General features: G+C 38.7%; 1 protein-coding gene across 8 annotated transcripts in view; it reads right to left on the reverse strand.

Moving 5' to 3' along the window:
- Positions 1–23,588, reverse strand: part of myo9ab (myosin IXAb) — a 107,624-nt gene that overhangs the window by 28,775 nt on the left and 55,261 nt on the right. For 7 of the 8 annotated variants that reach the window (XM_083546068.1, XM_083546066.1, XM_083546065.1 and 4 more), the window contains exons 3-11: positions 15,095–15,189; positions 14,920–14,982; positions 11,495–11,594; positions 10,440–10,493; positions 9,062–9,159; positions 7,689–7,815; positions 6,741–6,830; positions 3,931–4,047; positions 2,467–2,601 (exon numbers count right to left, since the gene is read on the reverse strand). In XM_083546068.1, the coding sequence (XP_083402194.1) occupies positions 2,467–2,601; positions 3,931–4,047; positions 6,741–6,830; positions 7,689–7,815; positions 9,062–9,159; positions 10,440–10,493; positions 11,495–11,594; positions 14,920–14,982; positions 15,095–15,189 (879 nt within the window). Of the gene's footprint in view, positions 1–2,466; positions 2,602–3,930; positions 4,048–6,740; positions 6,831–7,688; positions 7,816–9,061; positions 9,160–10,439; positions 10,939–11,198; positions 11,595–14,919; positions 14,983–15,094; positions 15,190–23,588 lie in introns of all 8 variants that reach the window. The other variant, XM_083546071.1, reaches the window with a different exon arrangement.

The following is a 23,588-nucleotide window of genomic DNA, read 5'->3' on the forward strand; positions in this document are numbered from 1 at the left end:
CATCAACAAGTAAACAGGAAGTGGTATAAGAAAAATAGTTATTTTTTATATTTTGTATTTATGTGCCAACCTAATTTCTATAGATACACAATTCTCGAGACTCACATGGCCATCTAATGATTGCAGAGCCTAAAACTGGGAGATCGTTGAGAGTAACATTTCAGTAGGGCTACAACAACTAATCGATAAAATCGATAATAATCGATAACGACTTAGACTTAGTCGACTGCTCAAGTTTCAGGTTAGCGCAACGGCAAGATAACATAGCTGCTTGCAAAATGGTGGAGAGTACAGGACAGCCAGCAGCAGGAAAAAGTCATGGGTGAAGGTGAAACATTAGCACGGTAAGCAGAAGCTCTATAATCCTCCTCATGTGAAAATGGTGTAGTTTAATAAAGTGCTACTGTTTGAACTGTTACTTCGGGACAGTTGCACTCTATATGTTCGGTCGTGATTCGCTAACATCGGGTTGGTTGCGCGACCAGCTCGCTCGTTACATCGTGATGGATTCAATTAAACACTAAATCTAAAAGCAAACAATTACATTTTTAGTCACTGTTGTGGTTTTCAGTGAATGATTATGTGTCTGTTCACCAATGCATATTTTTTCCTTTTTTTTTTTTTTTTTATCAAGTCTGTTAGCTTGCTGCATTTCGTCCAAATTCTTATATCATTTAATAATTATACAATTAATTTAATTAGTTATATATTCTAGGTGCTTATATCTTCACAACTAAACAAAATATCTGTGTATTTTCTTAAAAAAACAAATTGCCAAAAATATTTATATTTTAATATATATTTTATATTAAAGTTTTAAACGCGGTTGTCAACTTGCCATCTGCAATTATCATTAAAAACAATACAAATGTTGATTTCAGAAAATTGCTTTACCTTGCATACTCAAATGCTGTTTAGTTCAGGGTTTTTTTTTTACAGAAAGAAACAAACCAGCATGAGTAAATGTGTTCAGAGGAGAAATCCCCCATGCACTCAACAAGCAGCCACTATAAGCTTTATAAAATGTCTAAATTAAAGATAGTTAAACTCAATAACTCAAATTTTTCTTCAGTACTCTTATATATTAAGGTTTTACATAGTTATAATAAGAAAAACATTGAATTAAATAAAGTCGTTTTTTTATGCGATTAATTGATTATTCGAAAACAAACAAACAAACAAAACCCCCACGTCCAGCGCTACATTAAAGCGATTTTAAACATATTTTAATGCACTGTATTTGTGCTTAATATTTTTTGCCTTATAGAACTAATGAACCATCATCAAAAACAAACCTGGTGAGCTTATCTGAATTCCGTGACTTACTGCAGCATGCTTTGATCATTTTCTAAATGATCCCTCCAAAAACTGAGTACTGAATTCAAATTAAACTTCCTCTAGCATCGTTTGTGTCTCCTGCTCTGTCCTACATGTCTGTGAGTCGATGCAGCCGTTCATAGACTTGTGATTTATTACCAGATTTGTTCATGATAAACTTTTTTGTAGTTGAAGCGAAAGAAGCTGGGCAATAATACAATACAATAGAAAATGTGCCATTTGTTACTAGCAAAAAAGAAAGGCATAATTGACTGATCACTGGTGCTGGTAGAGTGAGGTTTTGTCTTTCTGACTGTTTAAACCACACATATTTTTTGCACACACACTAAAGCTAATATGACAATGAACTCTCGAAGCCTTAGAGACTTGTTTTATTAGACTCAGGTTTTTGGGTAGGTTAGAGGGTCAGGAAGTTTCAGTCCTAATTATAGCAGGAAAATGTACTCGGTCTGATTAAAAGAAAAAAAAAATCTCTGCACAATGATAGTAACACTGAACCTACAGAGGAACTGTACAGACCATGAGAGCAAAAGTTTACTGACATTTTAAAATCTTTCTTGAATCCTCGAAAACAGTTTGTGAATTACACTGTCCGAGGCTGTAGGTAATTCATTTACCTTAAAAAAAAAAAAAAGCTTCACAAATTCAAAGCAGCGAACACAGAGAAGAAGAGGAAGGGTGAAACCCTCTGTTGGCTTTATATAATGCTTTGTCTTTACGCTGTCTTCACGCTTTAATAAAGCTCGAGCCTGAGAACAAATTATTCTACAGGGGTTTGACAGCTCAAAAAAAAAAAGATCTTCCCTGCAAAACAAAAAGAAAACCCTGTTGAGTTTTGCTCACAGTGTACTACATACCAAACCCAATACAATCTTAGTGCCATTTCTCCTATTTAGGTATGCGTAGTTACAGTCTCCATACTTTCCTGGAACATCCGTGAAACTTTGTCCGGTATACCGGTAAAAAAGTTCCATCAAATCCCAAGAATTCCTCTAAGATGTGATAATTTTGACCACCAGTGATGGAAAAGATTCTGTGTAACCCGGCTGATGAGGTGAATTTGAATCCCTGTCCCCCAGACTTTACTGAGGAAGTGAGAGTAAAAAAAACAGGGAATAAGATGCGTACCTGCTCCAGCTTGAAGACGTGTTGGTTGAAATAGTGTTGCAGTTTTTCATTGGCATAGTTGATGCAGAATTGCTCAAAGCTGTTGTTTTCATAGTCCTCAAAACCAAAGATATCCAACACCCCAATAGACAAAATCTGAAAGACAACGGACAGGAGAATTATTATGGCACTGTAATTCTGAAACATTTAAAGCTATTTCATGAACATAAAAAAAAATAAAAATATCATAAATAATATACACATAATATCAACATTAATATTTAGATACAAGCTCATATACAGAGACTAAAATGCCCATTTAAAAACTCTTTTTGTCCTCCTGTATTCATTTTCCTATTGATTTGCATAAATTCTTTATTTTTCAATGCAGGTTTTCTCTTAGTAGAAGCAACCTAGGGACTTGGCATTATTCAATATTTGCATTTATTAAAAACTATATATATTTTAGGGTATTGATATCTGATATCTGATATAGTCATATGTGTTTTTTTTTCCAAAAACAGAATGGGAGGCACACAAGTGTATCGAGTGTCTGTGGATGCAGTAGTGCAAAATTTTCCTTTCACATGAACTAGGAGACCCAAACCTGTTCCAGCATGACAATGCCTCTCTGCACAATGTCAGCTCCATGAAGATATACTCTACATCGGTTAGAGTGAAAGATCTTCTTCTATAGCAAGAAGGAGCAGCTTTGGGATGAGAATGCTGACTGCACCCCAGGCCTCCTCACCTCACCTACATTAGTACTGGACTTTACTAACACACCTGTAGCTGAATGAGCACAAATCTCCACCAGCACTCTAAAATCTAGTGAAACATCTTCCCAGAGAAGTGGAGGTTTTTAAAACCGAAACTGAGATTAAATGTGGATTGAGATGTTTAAAAAACATACAATTCTTATAGTCAGGTGTCCACAAACTTTTGTCTATATAGTGTGCATTTCTGATATATAATTTTAAGAGAGAATGCTAAGGCTTTAGTTGAAGGAATAGTAATTAGTGTTCAGTAATCTGATACCTTACATGGAAATTCCTCATTATATTATATTTCACAGTCATTTTTACTCATTTTAGTGAAAGACACCAAAACGTATTTACCACAAAAGACCTTTTGCAAATATAAAAATCTCAAATATAATCATATTTATCTTTTTGTGACATTAAACCTATTTTTACTGTTATTCGTATAAAAATGTTTAACTTCTCTATTGTATTATTTTGCCGTGTTGTCTATTTAAACGTAGTGACCGAAAGACAACGTTCGGACTCTTTTTGTTTTTAAAAATAAAAGCAATAAGGAATAATGTATCGAAAGAGGCAGAGTGGACTATAGAACACAAATCCATCCAGCGAGCAGGAAAATTCAGCTGCCTCAGGATGAATTTATCATTTCACACTGACATGGTTATTAATATCAAGATCATTTTGAGGCAATTAGGAGTGGAGATGAAAGGAAAGGGGTTACCTTGGCAGAGTCCTCTAGGTCTTTGTTGTTGAGAAGTGCATGGTTGGTGCGGAAGACTATCCAGTCAAAAAGAGCGCCGTAGAGTGATTTGGCCATGGAGTCTCTCACTGTACCTGCCTATGAACATAAGACACAAAAACATAAGTGTCTGTGTAAGACAACTCTTCACACACACACACACACACACACACACACACACACACACACACACACACACACACACACACACACACACACACACACACACACACACACACACCCACACTTTCCTGTATTATACTCATTGATTTCCCCTTTGGTATATTACCTTTGTATTTGTGACTACAGGAAACTCTACCTAAGTGTGAAAAGCCACAAAATATAGCCATGTTTCCAAAGAATGGTCAATTTCTCTGATCTAATTCACACCTTAGCTTAGTAGGTGGAGAGAATAAACCCAAAAGATAGTTTTGAAAAAAGTCACAGAATCCAGCAGCCCACTCTTGACTAGCCAGTACCCTGTACTCAACTTTACTACACATTCCATGGTCATTTATCCTGAACAGCATCCAAATAATAATAATGATAAAAAAAAACTTCCATATGTGTCACTGCTATTCTATTAGAGTTAAAAGATTGGGACATTGGGAGGCTGATATCAGGCTTAAGTAAACCATTAAATCGTTGTTACGTGTCCAGATTCCTGAAACGCAGCGAGTTTGATGCCAAAAGATTTTAAGTGTATCCAGGCCCGCAAATCTACTTCTGAACCATGGATCGATCCATGTAACCCAGCCTGCCAACGCGAGGCACTTATATTGCATCAACATGTCAAGTAACACACGCCCTCCCCTCCCCTTTTTCAAGATGAAAGGAGTAAAATGTAAGTACGCTAAAAAGGAGACCATGGCTGATCAAGGTGAAAGGAAGGTAAGTATTAAAAAATCCAAATATAATGAGCAAACAGAGAGCAGTCTTTCAAAAGACATCACGGATTCACATTTTGTGTAATTTCAGATATATGCATGTTCCTGAATGTGTAGAGGTAAAAGTAAAAAAACCTAACATCTTTGCACACTTCTAGTTGAATCAGATGTAAAATTGTGCTTTCCAGCCTCGTCTATTATAGATGTGTTATTTTTAACTGAACCCTGGAAACAAGCTTCGCCACATTCACCCACTAACATTACATAAAACGCCCCCTTTATGAATTATTACTTTTAAATTATGCTTTAAAAAACACCAGTCGAAAGATCGCATGCCCTCAGAATGCAGGGAGAGAATTTTGACAGTATTTACAGTTTCAATATAAAATGTGCCTAACCCTCTTGCATAAAGTGGCAAATAAAATACTTATAAACAATCCCAAATCCTTAACACAACCTTTATAGCTAGAACACCCAAGATGTAGTCACCTAATTTTTCTGTAAACCCATGTGGTGTTGGTTATTTGATAAAGAATGCTATGTCGAGAGGAATAGAGGATTAGAGCTGCTAGGATCCTGACTAATGGCTGACTAACAGCCTTTGTGGACCACAGGCGGCATTAACTAAGCCAACACTGTAATGGAGCTTCGATGAGCCTTAAGATTCTTCATGTCTCTGGAAGTGTACAGCACCATTCTTTCAAAAGATATACCCTCAGATAGGCACACCATTCAGTGATATCCCCTGCCTAGGATAGAAATGATGTGTGAAAGCAACAAAATCAAACATTAATCCCACCAGCAAGATTTCTCTCATTTTCACCAGAGCACCAGCACACTGTAAAGGTTGATCATTCGGTAAGGCTCTCTTGTAAACCAGACACAAACTCTCGCCCTCGTTAGGAGTATGCTGAAGGATGACTCATCTGAACGGATCCCTTTTTTCCACATCTTTGCAGACTAGTGCTTATGGTTTTCTCAAATGTGCATTTATCTTTGTAATAAGAGGTTTGTGCACTGTGACCCTACTAACATCCTTCTCTATGCAGTTTCTTGCTGATAGTCTGAACACATCCTGCATTAACATGAAGTACAGGGAAAGATGGTACAAAACAGACTCTTCCCTGTGCCTAGTGCTCGGTTTTTCTTTTGTTCTATTTTTTAATTTATTGTACTGCCTTGTTTGAACGCATGCATTTTATGTTGGAAGTTTTGTGTTGCTTTAGCTAGTTCTGTAAGACCTTTTTTTTTATAGTTTTTTTAATTGTTTCGGTCCTGGAGAAACATTGTTTTGTCTCACTGTGTACTGTACCTGCTGTTTATGGTTAAAATGACAATAAAAGCCATGAACTGACTTGACACTTTTAGGTTTTTCCTGACAGATTTTACAAAATAGAGAATATTTACTTTTCCCATTAATATAACTTTAGATTTACTGCTTTTTTTCCTGCTTTTTGTCTGCTTTTTCTGCCCATACCTTTGACACTCATCTGTAGTCTGTCCTACATTTCAGCTGCGAAGGAAATTTGTGTAAGTACAGAATGCATGATGTTTTGCCTGAAGCTTCTTAGCAAGCTTGTATCATGATACAGGCCGTGTTTGGGCAAAACATTTGCAGTTATTTCTGACACATTTCAAGCTAAAAAGAAAACCAGTAAGCAATCATTACACATTATTAGGTAAATATGTGGCCTTTAGGGATGTCAAAGATGTGAGATATTTCGTCATGTTTGAGAGCGTAACTAATACCATTCTGAACATTGACTTATACTATAATTGAATATTAAGAATAATAAAATAAACCCTATAGATTTTAATATAACTATCACATAAAAAAAAAAAAAAAAAACTTTGTTATTTATATATGCATTTCGCAAATAAAATAAATAGATATTTAAGTAATACCTCAGCCAGTTTATAAGGTACAATCAGTCGCTCTCCTACGGTCACCGTCTTTCTCGTGGTCAAAGCCTCGTAGAGGACATCTTCCTTTACCTGACCACAAATGAGCGAGAAAAGAGAAAATCATTCAGACTTTCATTCAGACTCATGTGGAGAAATAGCACTGTAAAAGTCAGCATTTATAAAAGAAAATAATGGAGCAGACTGTGGAAAAAGGACTCCCATTTTACTGTGACCTAGAAAGCACCCAACATTCAGAAACATTTGCATAAAAAGTAGCTTTGTGGCTGGAATTACAGTCAATTTAACAACAAAGATTCTCTCAAAAATGAGTGCAGCACGATGTTAAGGCTCCAGAAGTGTTTCATTTAATTAAAATGGTACAGAAGTTCAGTTTATAAATACAGATCTGCTTTTAACTTCCCAGACTATATGAACTTTGTAGATGCCAAAATGCATTAAGCCTCCAGCATGTGGTGGAATCTAAAAATGATGTGCTGCATTAAAAATGTCTAGAAAGCATATTAATATGGGGTCTGGTCAATTCTGTTAAATCAGTCTGATTGCCAAGATGCTGTAAAATCTAAATAAAGCTATTCAGTGGATTCAAATCTGAGCTTTTATGCTTGTACATGCTGAGATCACTTCATGACTCCAAAGCAAGAGTCTTCCAATTATATGTGTGATTTACAACAAAAGTATCTGCCAACTTTCTATTAAGCTAAAAGTTACATAAACAACATAAAAAAAAAAGGCTGCTCAGATAAATGGACTTGCTGTGGAAATGAGGGGCGTTGGTTAGGAAAATGTGTGATCTTTATCAGATATTCTGTACAGCATGGCTGCACTGAGATGCCATGTAGTCTGTAATCTGTACATATCTGAAGGAGAGTGTACATTATTTATTTTTTAAAAAAACTGACATTGTTTCCTGCACGCGCCATGCCATACCTCTAGCAGTTCCGAAATGGTGGGGAGCACTTCAGGATTACAGATATCGATACAGTCGTCTCTGTATGTCTTCTTCTTGTAGCGTATGTTCCCCAGGAGAAGAATGGCAGACAGCAGAGAGAAGATTCTGTCAGAAAAGACATTTTTACTACACAACGGATCCAACAATTCAACAATTTAAGAAAAAAAAACACTTTCCCATGTCGTAATATGATTAAAGCTTTAGGATAGTTACTTGATAAGCACATACAGTGAGGGAAAATAAATATTCTGACACTTTTCTGCTATACTTTCAGTGATATGATAATGAATGTTGGATGGTAAGAGTAGCTAGCAGTCACTTGAAAAGAGTTGCAGGATGACCGGAAAGCAGCAGGAACAACAGTAACAGAGAACAATATGCAACGAATGACATTATAGTCATCTCTGTTTCTAAACCTTGTGCAAAAATTAGATTTTTTTTCAAACAAAAGTCTAAAACAAAAATAGCAACTCCTTGGCAATAACTCAGATGGTCCTGTTTGGAGAAAGATGGTTGTTTGTATGATTGTATGATGAAGTTCACTATATTGTTAACACCTGAACATAAGATTTATATGTGCTTTTTGAACATTACATTCCACATTTAGTCCCCATTTTTAGTTATAATAACCGCCACTCTTCTGAGAAGATGTTCCACCAGATTTCGTAGTGTACTTCTGGACCTTTGTGCTCATTCAGACACAAGAAGTTTAGTAAAGTCAGGTACTGATGTAGGGTGAGGAGGCCTGGGGTGCATTCAGTTTTCCAACTCATGTTTAATAGGGATAGGGTCAGAGCTCTAAAGCAGGCCACTCAGGATCAAACCATGTAAAGCATGCTGCATCTTTATAGAGCTGGCTTTGTGCACAGGGGCACTGTCATGCTGGAACAGCATGCTTCAACTTTGTTGTAACAGTTTGGGGAAGAATTATGAATGAATAATGGATGATTATGAAAATGTGAGTCCATTAGAAAGAACCTTTTAGCCACTAGGAAGTGAAGATGATTTGCCCAGAAAAATGGGCCAGAATTCAACCACAACACTGTAAAATAAAAAAAGCTAATTAGCTTTCATCACATAGCTGTGGTGTTTGAACACTGTTAGCCCCTAACATATCTTAATGCTTATGGAAACCTATACATTTATAAATGACAATGTCAAAATATTATGTCCACAAACACTGATATTGAACTGGAAGTTTATACTTATGGTCTTCAATATAGTTAGACACCAGATTCAGGTTTGAACTTTTGTGTGATTATGCACAATCTAGACTTTTTAGTAAATGAAGTAAAAAAAAAAAAAAAGTAATTTTTTTCATGTTGGTGAAGTGGTATGATGCGTTTCGTACTGTTTACATGTTGCTGGCAAGAATCCCACCATCTCCATGGCTAGCTGTAGTCTCTCGAAGTCATGCTTCAGATCCTCTCCTTCCACAGTGAAACAGTCCTAAAAAAAGGTCAAAGTTGCTAAATCGGAACAGATTTTTTTTTTTTAAATCGATCTTTGCAAAAGGTTTGCATGCTTATTAATTCACAATGTGGCCAACTGCAACATGCTTAGCTACTACTATGCTAGCATACCATATGCCAAGTCACTCCTAGTTTATAGCAGTAGTAATTAAATCCCCACCATTTTCTATTAATTACCATTGTGTAAAGTAAAACTACCATAAATCTGGTGTCTAGCACCAAGATAGGACCTATCTTTCATGTCAAGATCATTTCTGGGACAACATAGTGTGTCCAATTAGGTCTTTAGCCTGGCACCAGTTTAGCGATGCCAGTTTTACAACATTAACAAGTGTATACACTCATGTTTTGGGTGAAATCTTGACACACAGTGTGCATGCATGTCCCCTCAGACTGCTTGCTTTATTGCTCGGCCAGCTTATCATTATTACATACCAGGGCTTCTGTTAAATCTTCAGCTCTATGAGTGTGGTCCAGGAACCTCTTTACACTTCATCAAAACCCACTAAAATTTTTTTTCCCATACCAAAAGCCAACCATGTGCCACAGAGTGAAAAAAAAAAAAAAAACCCAGCTCTCTAAGTTTATATGCCGTGGTTCCAATTAAAATGCTGACTTGCTGCTTTTGATCAGCCGACTGACAATATTTGATACGTTAAAACACTGGAAAAACAAAGTCTGTGTGGCTGGCAGAAGGAGCTGCAGCTACAGGCCAAGCACCAAAACCCTATCTTAAGTGTATAAAAAAAAGGAAATCGGTCCTGCTGGCTAGTTTGATACATTATATGGTTTTAGAATGAACAGAAGCTCAAATATTACAGGAGTATATGTCAATGAATGTTTATTCATATCTACTGAACATACGGTATACTTAAGGTTGAATTGGACGAAATAGACATCTACTAGAAGGGAAGTGATGTTAAGTAAGCAGACAAAAATGTACATGACTGACACGGAGCCCCGCTAAAACAACCAAAAACTAATAAATATGTGCTGTTGCAGAAAAGACCCCACTGGGAAAAGCAAGAAACAGGCAATAAAGCACAGCCAGTACCTGCCAATGCATGTACACAAACACACACACACACACACACACACACACACACACACACACACACACACACACACACACACACACACACACAAAACTAATCTAAGAAAAAAAAAAAGAGAATAAAGAAAGGGAGGTAGCATTATGGAAGCATTGTTCACAACCTTCACAAGCAGGTTATACGCACATTCAGACAAAATACTGACCAGCTCGCTCTCATAGTAATTTTCCCAGTGTAGTCTGTGCACTTTCTTTGTCATCTGGAAGTAAGTTACAAGGAGTTAGGAAGTACAGATAACCACTCCCTCTCCAGACGGCACACACATAAGGTGATCACACAAGTCGCGATACACGAGAACAAACATAAAAATATCCTGTAAGTCATAGATGATGTATACAGACTTATTATACAATAGATTCATCTGTAAAATCAACACAAATGTGTTCATTTTCTGTCATTTGAACAAATACTGTAAATACCATTTTTTTTACAGTAAGAAAGCGTGAAAAAGGTTTGAATTTGCTAAATGCAGGAGCATTACGACCAGCGAGGGATCGGCGGCTGCTGGGAACCTGGCCTCGCTCTTTAAGAAGATGTATGAGTGCGGTCTGTGGTTCTAGAGATGATGAGGGAAGCAGCACTGAGAACAGCTTGCTACTGAGTAAGCACGTATCGATCTATCGTGACAAGAAAAGGCACAACGCCTTTGGTCAAAAGATTTATGACCAAACTTTTGATGTCACCCATATGAGGATGGGTTCCCCTTTGAGTCTGGTTCCTCTCAAGGTTTCTTCCTCATATCATCTAAGGGAGTTTTTCCTTGCCACTGTCGCCACGGCTGCTCATCAGGGACAAACGCACACCATTCACCTTCACTGTTGTTTTCTGTAAAGCTGCTTTGAGACAATGTCTGTTGTGAAAAGCGCTATACAAATAAACTTGACTTGACTTGACTTGACAACGCCCGCCCCGTCTCAAGCTGGTTCTGCCCCATGCTTCAGACTACGACTGTCACCATGGCAACAGAGGAGCAACCAGCAACATGGAGCATCGTCATGTTCTTTGTGTGAGAAGGATCATAGGGTGTGGGTAGTGACAAACATCTGGGAAATATGAGCTTGGTGCTTCTTTTGCAAAAAATGGTGTAGAAATAAAGGGAGATAAATGAATGTAAGACGAAGGAATAAAAAAAACACGCTAATGAATCTACTGTGATTTAGAAGCTGTGAAGAGAAGAAAGAAGGGCAGGCTGAGTCTCACCTGGTTGAGGTAATGATATTCATCGGGTTTCAGCAGGTGGAATGCTTTTCTCTCCTCATCACTTGCTCCCGCCAAAAGGTAATAAAACACATGGTAGTTTCTGTTGACCAAGAAAAAAAAAAAAAATTCAACACAACACAACAAAATACAGAGTCCTGACTTACAATGGAGATGTGTTACAATGACACCATGCTAACTTAAAAATATTCTAAGAGACATGGCCTAGCCTACTCAGGAGTCTTAATGAATGGTGATAGGTTTAGGGTATTATACTGTTTAATACTTTAACAATTTACAGTACGTAATTTAGCAAAACAGAGCAATTTACAGTACCGTACTGTATATTGTACTTGCCGCACGAAATGTCAAAGACATATTTGTGCTATCATCCCAAATGAGTCTGGTTCCTCTCAAGGTTTCTTCCTCATAACATCTAAGGGAGTTTTTCCTTGCCACAGTCGCCGTGGCTTGCTCATCAGGGATAAATGCACACCATTCACCTTGACTGTTGATTTCTGTAAAGCTGCTTTGAGACAATGTCTGTTGTGAAAAGCGCTATAGAAATAAACTTGACTTGACTTGACTATCATCATTGTAAGATCGCAAGTTGAACCATCGTAACTCAGGGACCATCTGTACATTAAGTGTTGTAAGACTGACATCCATTACATAAAAGCTTCCTTTAACATATACACTACATTGTTAAAATATATGGGCCAACACCTATACACCGTCCAGGTATAACATTATGATAAGAACCAGAAACCGGGCAGAAAAAATCATTAATGACCCTTCGTACCCTGGACACAACATCTTTCAGCTCCTCTCTTCTGGCAGGCGCTACAGAACTTTGTTCACCAAAACTACCAGACACAGGAACAGTTTCTTTCCCCAAGCAATCACCCTCACTAACAACTGACCATAATTATATTCCCTGCTCATATCTATCTAAGTACCACACAGAACTGTCAGTCATCACATTATCTGTATATGTTGCACACACTATGGCTGCTATATACTGTACAAAGTTTTATAGTAAACTCTCTATCATACCTGACACACAATATTGTAAATTGCACCACCATGCACTCACACACTTTAATCACTTTATTACTGAGCTGTATCCCTATTTATTACCCACACTGTCTATACTGTCTCACATTGTCTGTATTGTCTTGTATAGTCTGTTTTTGTCTTGTCTTGTCTGTTTTGTCATGTATAGGTTTTATTTATGTCTGTACAGCAGCAAGTAAACATTTTGTCCTCAAAATTGATGTGTTTAAGCAGGAAAAATGGGCAAGCGTAAGGATTTAAGTGAGTTTAAAAAGGCCAAATTGTGATCTCCAAAACAGGAGCTCTTGTGGGATGTTCCCGGTCTGCAGTGGCCAGTATCTATCAAAATCGGTTCAAGGAAGGAACAGTGGTGAACCGGCGACAGGGTCATTAGGGGGTGTAGCCACAGACCAGTCAATATTAGGCAGGTGGTCATAATATAAAGATTTAGCCCAACCTTTATTCTTACAAAACCTTTCACTCTTCTGGGAACGCTTAGGGAGTGTGGGTGTGGGGTTTTTCCCATTCAACTACAGAAGCATTAATGAGATCCGAACATAACTGAAGTTAAGTGAGGAGGTCTGGGGTAGAGTCAGAATTCCAGTACATCCCAAAGGTGTTCAGTGGGGTTGAGTTCAGAGCTCTGTGCTAGGAGACTCCAGTACTTTTTAATTCACTCTTGAAGGACAGCTATTTTTTGGAATAGATATGGGCTCCTTAGTTGCAGTGTAGGTAAATCTTAAAGCTACAGCATACAAAGAGATAAATATGTAGGATTGTACAGGATGTCTATGTTATATGTCTCACGCTTCAAACTTTGTAGCAGGAGTTTGGGGAGTGCCCATGGGTGATGATCAGGTGTCTCGTATGTATAAACTATTTCATGCATAGTTTAACTCAAACAAACAGATACTGACACGACTGGCAATCTGGCCCTCAGATCACAAGACTTTTCGAAGAATATAGAGCAACTGAACAGCTTTTTGATAAGATGCCAGGTCTTTGGAGTTCATTTGAGTCCAGATGGATTTGTAGAAGATATTGATTTTTCTCTCACAGAACAGCGCACTCGGAGGATGGACAACAGAGCAACGATTATTAAAACCTGCAGATACTGTAACACGCAAGAGAAATACAGTACATGGACCAGATTAAACTGGGATGTAACTCAATACAAATAAATTACTTTGGATAAAGAGATACAACTAGAGAGAGACACAGGATGCGCACTGTTGTTTTTTCCATCCATTGATTTGTCCACTGGTTAACTGTGGACTCCAGCTGACTCCAGATTCAGTGTGTGCGCACTCTGTGTGATGCATTCTGTATAACCTTTCCATTTAAACTCGGCCTATTGCTTCCCAGCAAACCACACGCTGGGTAGGGACGCATCACTGCTGGAGTCTCCAGATTTGATTAATCAGACTTTAAATATATTAACTATTAGTATGTTTGTTCTTTTGACCATTAAAAAGCCAGTACGATTAAATTGCTCTTACATATTATACTTTCTTTTAACAATAATACCGATACTGATAAAAGAATACTGATCAGATGGCAGTATCAGTATCAGCAAACTAGCAGAAAATGGATATCAGAGGAAACCCATCACATAATCCTGTAAAAAAAAAGACTTGGAGTGGATTTGGAAAACAAACTTCCTAATCGAACTGGAATTTTTTTTATATAAAAACACTTCACAGATTTTATACACTATATGGACAAAAGTATTTGGACACCTGACCTTTCCTGCTATATGTGGTTCTTCTCCAGATGGTTACCACAAAGCTGGAGGCACACAATTTTATACGATGTATTTGGATGCTGTATAATAACATTTCGCAATCACTTACACTTGGAAACCCAAACCTGTTCCAGCATGGCAGTGCCCCTGTGCACAAAGCGAGCTGCATGAAGGTACAATCTACATGGGTTGGGGGGCAAGATCTTGAGCGGCCTGCTGTAGAGCCCTGATCTCATCCCTACTGAACACATTTGGGATGCACTGGAACACTGACTGCACCCCAGGGCCCCTCACCTCACCTACATCAGTACCTGACTTTATTAACAGCCTGGCAGCTAAATGAACACAAATCTCCACAAACACACTCCGAAATCTAGTGGAACATCTTCCCAGAAGAGTGGTGGTTAATATAACAACAAAAGGGGATAAATATTGGATGAGACGTTAAAAAAACATACCACCCTTAAAATATAACTTCTGAAAAAAATACATTTAAAACATTACATTTGAAAGAAAATTATATGATTTATTATATTATTGGTAGAGCTGATTCTCAGAGTTTTAGATTACAGATATTACACATAAGAGACACTCTTAACAGATACAAAAAGTCATCTCATGACCTTACCTCTCATTGTACTCCTGATAGACCAGTCTAGATTTCTCAAGCAGATATTTCTCAACATAGGCTCTAAAACATAAAGATAAGCACATGGAAAAAAAAATCAGAGAGAAAAAAAAACCCGTATGAAATATGCAGTAAGAACATGACACTGCTACTGTGCATTAGCTTACTAGCTTACCCTCGGACTGTGCCGCTCTCCTGGTAGTTAACTTGGATAAACTTGCCGAAACGGCTGGAGTTGTTGTTGTGGGCTGTTTTGGCGTTTCCGAATGCCTGAGAGCAAAAAAGGATACAGGTGTTTAAAACCAAAAAACAAGCAAATCACAAAGAGGAAAAGCAAGCTGTGGAGTTCAGAGATACTTTGATCAGAGTGAACAGGAAGCAGAGTTCCTACAGGCAGGAAGGACTGCATTAATTAACCACACGGTTCTCTTGTAACAAAAGACTCTGTGTGCATTTAGCCGACAAAGCTTATAGCTGATCACATGGCCAATGAAATCGCATATCGGTTCCAGATCTTCTATCAGTTTGCTGAGTGCAGAAACAACTGGAAGGATACATCTCTCTAAAGCACTTCTCCACGTCCTCAGGAAATTCTGCCATTCACGTCCAGTCAGCTCAGTTCAATTAACACATTATGGTGTGGAGGCCCTTCTGCAACCCTCACATCATTACTGCTCTGCGTATTCTGCAGCTCATGCAGAAACACACATGCCTGATCATGACTATCGCCTCCCTCTGGAAAAATTCACACACTTTTAAAGAGAATACTTTGCAAAGCAGCTTTTATATATACTGATCAGGTATAACATTATGACCACCTGCCTAATATTGTGTTGATCCCCATTTTGTTGTCAAACAAGTTCTGACCCTTCGAGCATTAACAACATTGACTTCTCCAGCAGTTTGAGCTACAGGAGCTCGTCTGGTGGATCGGACCACACAGGCCAGACTTTGCTCCCCACGTGCATCAAACCGTGGACCACTTTAATAGATGCTGATACAGTCATCTGGCCATCACAATTTGGCCCTGGTCAAACTCGCTGAAATCCTCACGCTTGCCCATTTTTCCTGCTTAAACTTATCAACTTTGTGGACAAAATGTTCACTTTCTTCCTAATAATATCCCACCCACTACCAGGCGCCATGATGAAGAGATGATCAGTGATATTCACTTCACAGGTCATAATGTTATAATGTCATTATGTTATGCCTGGCTGGTGTATTTATAAAAAAAAAAGGATATAATCTACATATGGAGGGAATTCTGAACTTTAATTGTAGCATTTAGAGATCTCCTGAGCTTATTAAACTATTATATGTGGATGTTGGCTTAGCTGCTATTCCATCTTTCCATGCAGTAAAACTGCCATTGTGCAAGCTTTTTAATGGCACCGCAGGTAGTTTCAGAAGGAAACACAGAGGTGAGACTGTGTAGAAGACGTTACTCTTTTGTAAACACACTGTACTGCTCTTTAAGCTCTCTGGCGATGGAAGGAGAACTTTCCTGAAACCCGGGGGCCGCTGGGAGCCATCACTGCCCGAGCGTGAGGTCAAAGTCACTTCACTGCACTGTACTGTGTGCTCTTGTGTGGTTCTGGTATGTTAAAGTGTCCATCTGGGAGTTTAAAATCCAGACAGTCAGTAAGAAAAAGAGAATGCCATAAAAAAGAAAACATGCTTATTCATTATACAGTACTATCAGAAGTAGTTGATGTGGTAAGCACATTGTGCCACATTTTTACTACAGCAGAGACTCAATTTCCAGAGCAAAACAAAACTGTTCTGAACATATTCGATACTCTATACAGTGCTACAGATACGTACTGTAGCAGTGTGTGCAGATCCTAATAACAAGAAAAGTTTGTTGTAGTCTGGTTTATTTATACCTGAGTAAATTTAATGTAGTTAATTCAAATACCTGCAACTATTTTGGGGAGGTAGAAAGAACCCGGAGAAGCCAGACACGAGGAGAATATACAAAACGGTACTTTCAAGCTCATGGAGTTGTGAGACGACAATGTTACCGCCACACCAATTACAGATACAGATATAAAATATAATTATTTATGCCTCTACAGTGTTGAAGCATTGACCCATTGAGTTGTATTATTAGAGCGGATATTTTGGAGAAAACAGATTCACTAGCTGCACTGTTCTGGCTAATTCCAGTGCTTTTTCAAGAGAAGAAACACTCGAGAGCACTCACAAGAATAGGACAAAAATAGGTCAGAGACACAGTGAGCTACTCTGATGCTCCGGAAATTAGTAATTCCAGCTTTGGCCCATAAATTATCCAAAAGAGTTTAAGATCTGCAGGGTGATTTGCACAAAACAGGTCATTCTCCCTGTGGGCAGGACACACAGGCAGTGTGTGAGGACCTCAAGGACATTTGAAGGAAGAGGATGCCATGGCAATTGCACGGCCCCACTCGTACGCTTGTGCAACACTGTGGCACTCTTTCAGTTCTGGAATTCTTCACATCCACCATGCAGATTTTATACAAGTGAACAAGCAGAATAAGAAAAAGTGAAATGAACCTTGCAGCATGTATTGTTTCTTATTCAAGTGGCTATCAAAATAAATTATATACAGTGGAACCCGGTTATGTCGATGTCCTAGGGGGTTGCCAAAAAGCATCGAGATAACCGATGATCGAGATAAACGAAAATCAATATGGCGGCAATATATTAACGTGCTTGAAATTTCTTTATGTACATGATTCTTTATGTACATTAATAAATGAGAATGTGCATGCACGTGTTTTTGGAGTTTTTTTTTACACAACAGCGTTGCTGCGATTTGTTTAATGAAGGCATGCTATAAAAATACATACAGTACATGTTTGTTACTGTCAGGAATCCACCTGCCACGCCCCCTTCGGGGTGGCAGGTGGTTTCTCGACCGCTTTCTCTGAAGCTCCCGGCTTCAATCGTGCACATATGGTGCTCGTTTAGCACTCATGACCAGCTCCTATTTAAACTTCCACACTCTCAACGTCCGTTATTGCTGGTATATGTTATATGTTCACGGCAGTCGTTGTTATCGCTATCAGTTGTTATCCTACCAAGCGCGGCTTTCGCCTCCCGTTCATCGCATAACATTTAACAAAAAAAGGCATATGTGCACTAACCAACAGCAGAGATTCACCAGTATACAATACAACATCTGTAGCATCTGTAAGGCTTGATTTTTCCGCCACTTTCGCGAGTTCTTCTGCGGCTGCACAGTGCTGATCGAGATAACCGACGTTAAATGGCAAAATTTCCCCCCTTGTGCTCGAGATATTAGGGTATAAAAAAGTTGACATAACCATTAAAAAATGCTTAGACAAAGCGAGAATTTGGCGGTTCCACTTCAAAAACGTCGACTTAATAGGGTTGTCGAGTTAACCAAGGTCGAGATAAGTGGGTTCCACTGTGTGTGTATATATATATATACACTTTTTTTTTTATTTCTTTATATATATATATATATATATATATATATATATATATATATATATATATATATATATATATATATATGTATATATATATATATATATATATATATATATATATATATATATATATATATATATATATATAAAATAAAATAAAATAGAAAAATATAATAAAATAGAAAAATATAATAAAATAGAAATAAATTAAAAAGACACTTTAAATTGACAGCACAAGGTGTCAGGGATTCACCTCTAAATGCCTCTTTCATACTGTATAATGCAACCCGGAAAAACTATCTGTATTAATTTTGGCGATCGTTCCAAGCAAACGACTATTGGTACCGACTGATCCGCAAAACCAGTGAATTAGGCGACCCCTGCTTGTACTGTTCAGTTGATTCACTCGCTCACAATCACATGCACAAACTGTTTCCATAAGGAGCGATGGCTTTCAGAAGCTTTACTTTTATCCATTCAGTGAAGGCTGTGTACATGTATAACTTGTATTAGTTGCAAAATCAGGTAAAACTCTCAATTACCAACCGGCACACGAGTATTCTGCTGTGTAAGTACAAGAGTGTCGGATATAAATCTGAACCTTGTGACAAGCCCTGTAAGGTTACTGGGTTAAAATCGCTTGTTGCTTCAGTCTGTGTTTTTCCTTTTCTTTTGCGAAAGAGGTTACGACTAAAACGAGCCCGCTCTGCTTTTGCTTCTTGTCTTGCCTGAGATCATGTTTACTCTGAAGGGAGGTCTTAAGGAAGGAACTGATGCAATACCCGGGCCTCATTTTCTCTCCCGCTCAGTTCTGAGCTGCTCACAGAAACAAATTCCAGAGTCACGACTGTCTCACATCACTGACCTCCCTGGTTTGTGATTTTGATCAGAATGTCTCGGAGATCTCCTCGAGCAGTCCTTCCTGCCGCATTCCACAGGCCAACAATAGTGCTAGTGTTTCCTGTGCACAAGTAAGTGCAGAGACACTGAGTGCAAGAGAGAGGGCGAGAGATTGAGACAGAAAAAGAGTATGCTTAGGACACACACGCTTGCTTCAGTAACTCACTTCAAAGGCCAGAGATAAGTTCAAAGTTTTTTTATCCTCTTCCCCTCTTCAGTTAAGAGGACTAGACAAGCGGCTAGAGCTGAAGCTGAGACAGCTGTGTGCAGCGGCACGGGGGGCAACTGCCAAGCCTAGTGAGTGGAGTTATGTAATAAACAAAAGTGGTCAAGCTCAGAATACAATGGCCTACCTGTGCCGTGTGGTGTACAGAAGCTCAGGGTTGTCCTAGAATCAAGCGTCTCAAAGGCCTGATGTGGAATCAGCTTTCTCTCAGCTTCCAATAAACATGATTATTTTGATGGCAGAGCTGATACAAAAATTACTTACGGGGAAGATTGACCTACATTGATCTCATACATCTTTTTAGAACACAATTAAGCAGGGTTAAAGATGTTGTGAGATTTGAAGCCAGTGTCACTGTAAAGACACACCATGGCATCCTGTTCAATATACAGAATACAGCAAAGCAAAACATTTCTGAAAGCATGTAGTGTGTAGATAAACAAATTCCTAAATGACTGTCATGTCAAAGAAATCAATGGACTGCATTCCCTCGGTCTTTGTCATGGTGGGTGCTGGATTTTTATGTTAACATATTTTTTTTTACACAGGGTTTCCGTGGGGTCTCTAAAAAAAGTCTAAATTATAAACATCTAGATTTTAGGTCTTAAAAAGTCTTGAATTTCCTGTTCTAGGTTTTAAGCAATTTTACATTGGTCTTAATTTTCTAGTCTCCATGTAACGCTAGCACTAATGCTCATTGAAATGCTCCCGCAGAAAAAATTTATTTTCCGTAGTGTTTAAGTTCTTTCTTTTGCTAGTAATTCTCTGTATTACGACTACAAATGAGACCAACATGCAACAGCCAATCAACTTTCTGTTATTGGCACGAATCTCTCTTGGATTGTTCTGCAGATGTACAACGGATTTTACTTTATAGCAATTGGGAGTTTAGCGATACTTGGCTTGAAAAAAAAAATTTATGGCTTGGTTATTTTTAATGTTCTTAAAAAGTATTCAATTTAACTTGGGGAAACCTGCAGAAACCCTGTACACAGTATGAAAAAAATTATACTTCCCTTTTAATAAAGGTATTAGAGGAAATTTTTGCTCTAGCTATTTGCCATCTTCAGTATTGTGTTTGTTAAAAATATGATCAAGAGATCAGGCACCTCCAGTTCTGGATCAATCCTCCCACGTGCCATAATTGTAAATGTAAATTACAAAAACCTGGCAGAAACTTTGCTGTACAAATGGTAAAATGTGTCTAAATTTTTACTATTCTTTGGTCCCCAGTTGAAACGCTGACTAAGTGCCCTCACAATTATTTGTAAAACTGGAAGAATTGTCACTCTTTTAGCAGTTTATTTTTGGTATTATTTGTGCTGCCTGCCTAGTTTTAATTCCCTTTTTCATACTATATATAGAAGAGCAATGAATCACATTCTTAGTATATAATGTCACCCAGTGAAGGCTGTTTTCCTTTAATATCTGGTTCCTCTTAAGGATTCTTTCTTATGCCATTTAAGGGAGTTTTCCCTTAACCCATGCCCCCAAATGCCTCCATTGCCTGCAGCTTACTCGGTACAGACAAATCTAAATCTACATCAATATCTGAATATCTAACTGCACAAAATGCGACCATGTCCAGTGTTAAAAATGCTGTATAACATAATGGCATTATAACATTACCACATGATGTGATGTGATAATATTATTAAGTGAATAACACTAACTATCTCCTTATCATGGCACGTGCTAGTGGGTGGGATTTTATTAGGCAGCAAGTGAACATTTTGTCCTCAAAGTTGATGTGTTAGAAGCAGGAAAAATGGTCAAGCGTAAAGATTTAAGCGAGTTTGACAAGGGCCAAATTGTGATGGCTAAACGACTGGGTCAGAACATCTCCAGAACTGCAGCTCTTGTGGGATGTTCCCAGTCTGCAGTGGTCAGTATCTATCAAAAGTGTACCAGTGGGAACCAGGTGACAGGGTCATGGGCAGCTGAAGCAAATTGATGCACGTGGGGAGCGAAGGCTGATGTTCGTGTGGTCTGATCCAACAGACGAGCTCCTGTAGCTCATTAAGAAGTTAATGTTGTTGATGCTCGATGAGTCAGAACTGTTTTAGCAGCAAAATGGGGACCAAAACAATATTAGGCAGGTGGTCATAATGTTATGCCTGATGCGTGTAAATATGTTTGAATTGAACCAGATAGAATGAAATTCTGAGAAAAAGTCTACTAGTTGCTTGATGTCGAACTGCTGGAAACTCAGAGTCATATTGACTAATTCCTGCATTCTCTGGCTGCTTTATGAATATCACCAAAATCACTCTTGTGCACCAAGTTCCTTTCCAAGGGCTAGAATGAGGGGAAACAGATCATAGAGGATGTCAGAAGCTTAGAGCCAGACCAGGAACCCGTCACCATCACCTGTGTTTTGACTCTCTAGTGTTCCAAACACGAGAGAACAATACAGCACGGCTTAAAAGTCTGCGCACAACACATTTGCAGAGACGTTTCCCTCCGGTGACAAGAATAAAACATGGTTTCCAACTCGAAACGCAGTTATAAGTGTAGCGTCTTTTGCTGATAATGCGCTGTGAGGAAGTAGAAGTGGTTGTCTATAAAATTTAAACGGCTTGCTGAGTTCTGGGGTGTTCTTAGTATACTGTGTTTAAAAAAAAAAGAGTTGTAAAAAAGGTATTAATAAGGTACTGAATATACTGATGTGGTTAGACACAACAGGAAGCCTGTGGTCACTGCTATAAATGGGTCCAGCACTTCTGCTGAAGTGAGATAGGTGAAGCGAGGAAGCAGACGCGATAAGAACGACTCGAGTGAAAATGAATGAGGGGTGTAGTGGAGTAATGACTCGGATACTTCGATCATTAGGGGAGAACGAGTGAGCGGGAAACCTGCTCACAGCAGGTAGAATAAAACCCCGCTATAATTTCCAAAACCGCGGCCAAATATGTTACAGATCACTGTGTGCCGCGGCAACGTGCAGCCCGACAGCCTGCCAACGCACACATCACGCAACAGCAACGATTATTCTCCATGAGGATCCAAACCCTATAAAAGCTGCAGTACTACTACAGCACTCAGCAGGCACCCTGAATGGCTGTTCCACTGGCAGCGACGTTTCACTTTTCCCCTAGTTCGGCTAAAACCGCGTCCCCCAGCAGAGCAAGGCTCATGCTATTTACACACACATATACAAACATCTGGTTCCAATCAGGCTCAGGAAGAGTTCTCAATGGCTTCTCACCATCTCCCGCTTACCTGTCAGCATGGGCAGAAGTGAACGAGAAACACACGCTCGGGCCGAGTTCGGATCTTACAGTCTGTTACTTTGGCATGTTTGCCTCGAATATGTTCAGTGATTTGGGAAAATAAACAATAATAATGGGGGGGCTCAGGAGGTGCTGATCTTGTACTTTTAAGGTGGAACATTAAGATGTTTAGAAGTATTGCCACCAGGCCAACAACAAGCACAAATACAGATATACACTGTAAAGCTAGAAAGGTTTGACACATTCATACACAAGCACTGGGATATTATAAATGTGATAAATGTGATAGAGGAACATAAATGTGATAGAGGAACAAATAGGGTGCTTTATGAGGTGGTTCCAAAACTTTAGAGACTAGCTCTGTTTACAAAAAAGTACTTTTATTTATCTACATTTACACACTTTAACCTTCTAAATAGTCCCCTTGGGCAGCAATACAGCGCCCCCAGCTTTCCTGCCACTTCTGAAATGTGTCCGAAAAGTCTTCTTTTCAAAGCTTCTTCTGCGATTCGTGCTGGAAGAAGACTGGAAGTCCGCAGGACTTCTCCGACGTTCATCATGCGCAAGTTGGCGAATGGTTTCGACATTTTTAAGGGTTGAGCTCGTAGAAGGTCTTTCTGATCTCTGGTCATCATCCAGTGAAGTTCTTTCGCTCCTGAAGCCACTCGAAACACCGCGAACGACTCATTGCAGCATCGCCGTATGACAAACGTACGTCAGGTCAAACGTCTCTGTGGCGGATTTGCCCAGTTTCACGCAGAATTTCACGCTTGCTCTTTGTTCTAGCTTGCTGGTTGTGATGAAATTGCAGACGTGGTAATTCACGTGGTCAAAATAGCACCAATTAGTCTAAAAACCTTTTGATATCAC

Source organism: Silurus aristotelis (assembly GCF_946808225.1).
Source record: "Silurus aristotelis genome assembly, chromosome: 7".
Lineage (NCBI taxonomy): Eukaryota > Metazoa > Chordata > Actinopteri > Siluriformes > Siluridae > Silurus > Silurus aristotelis.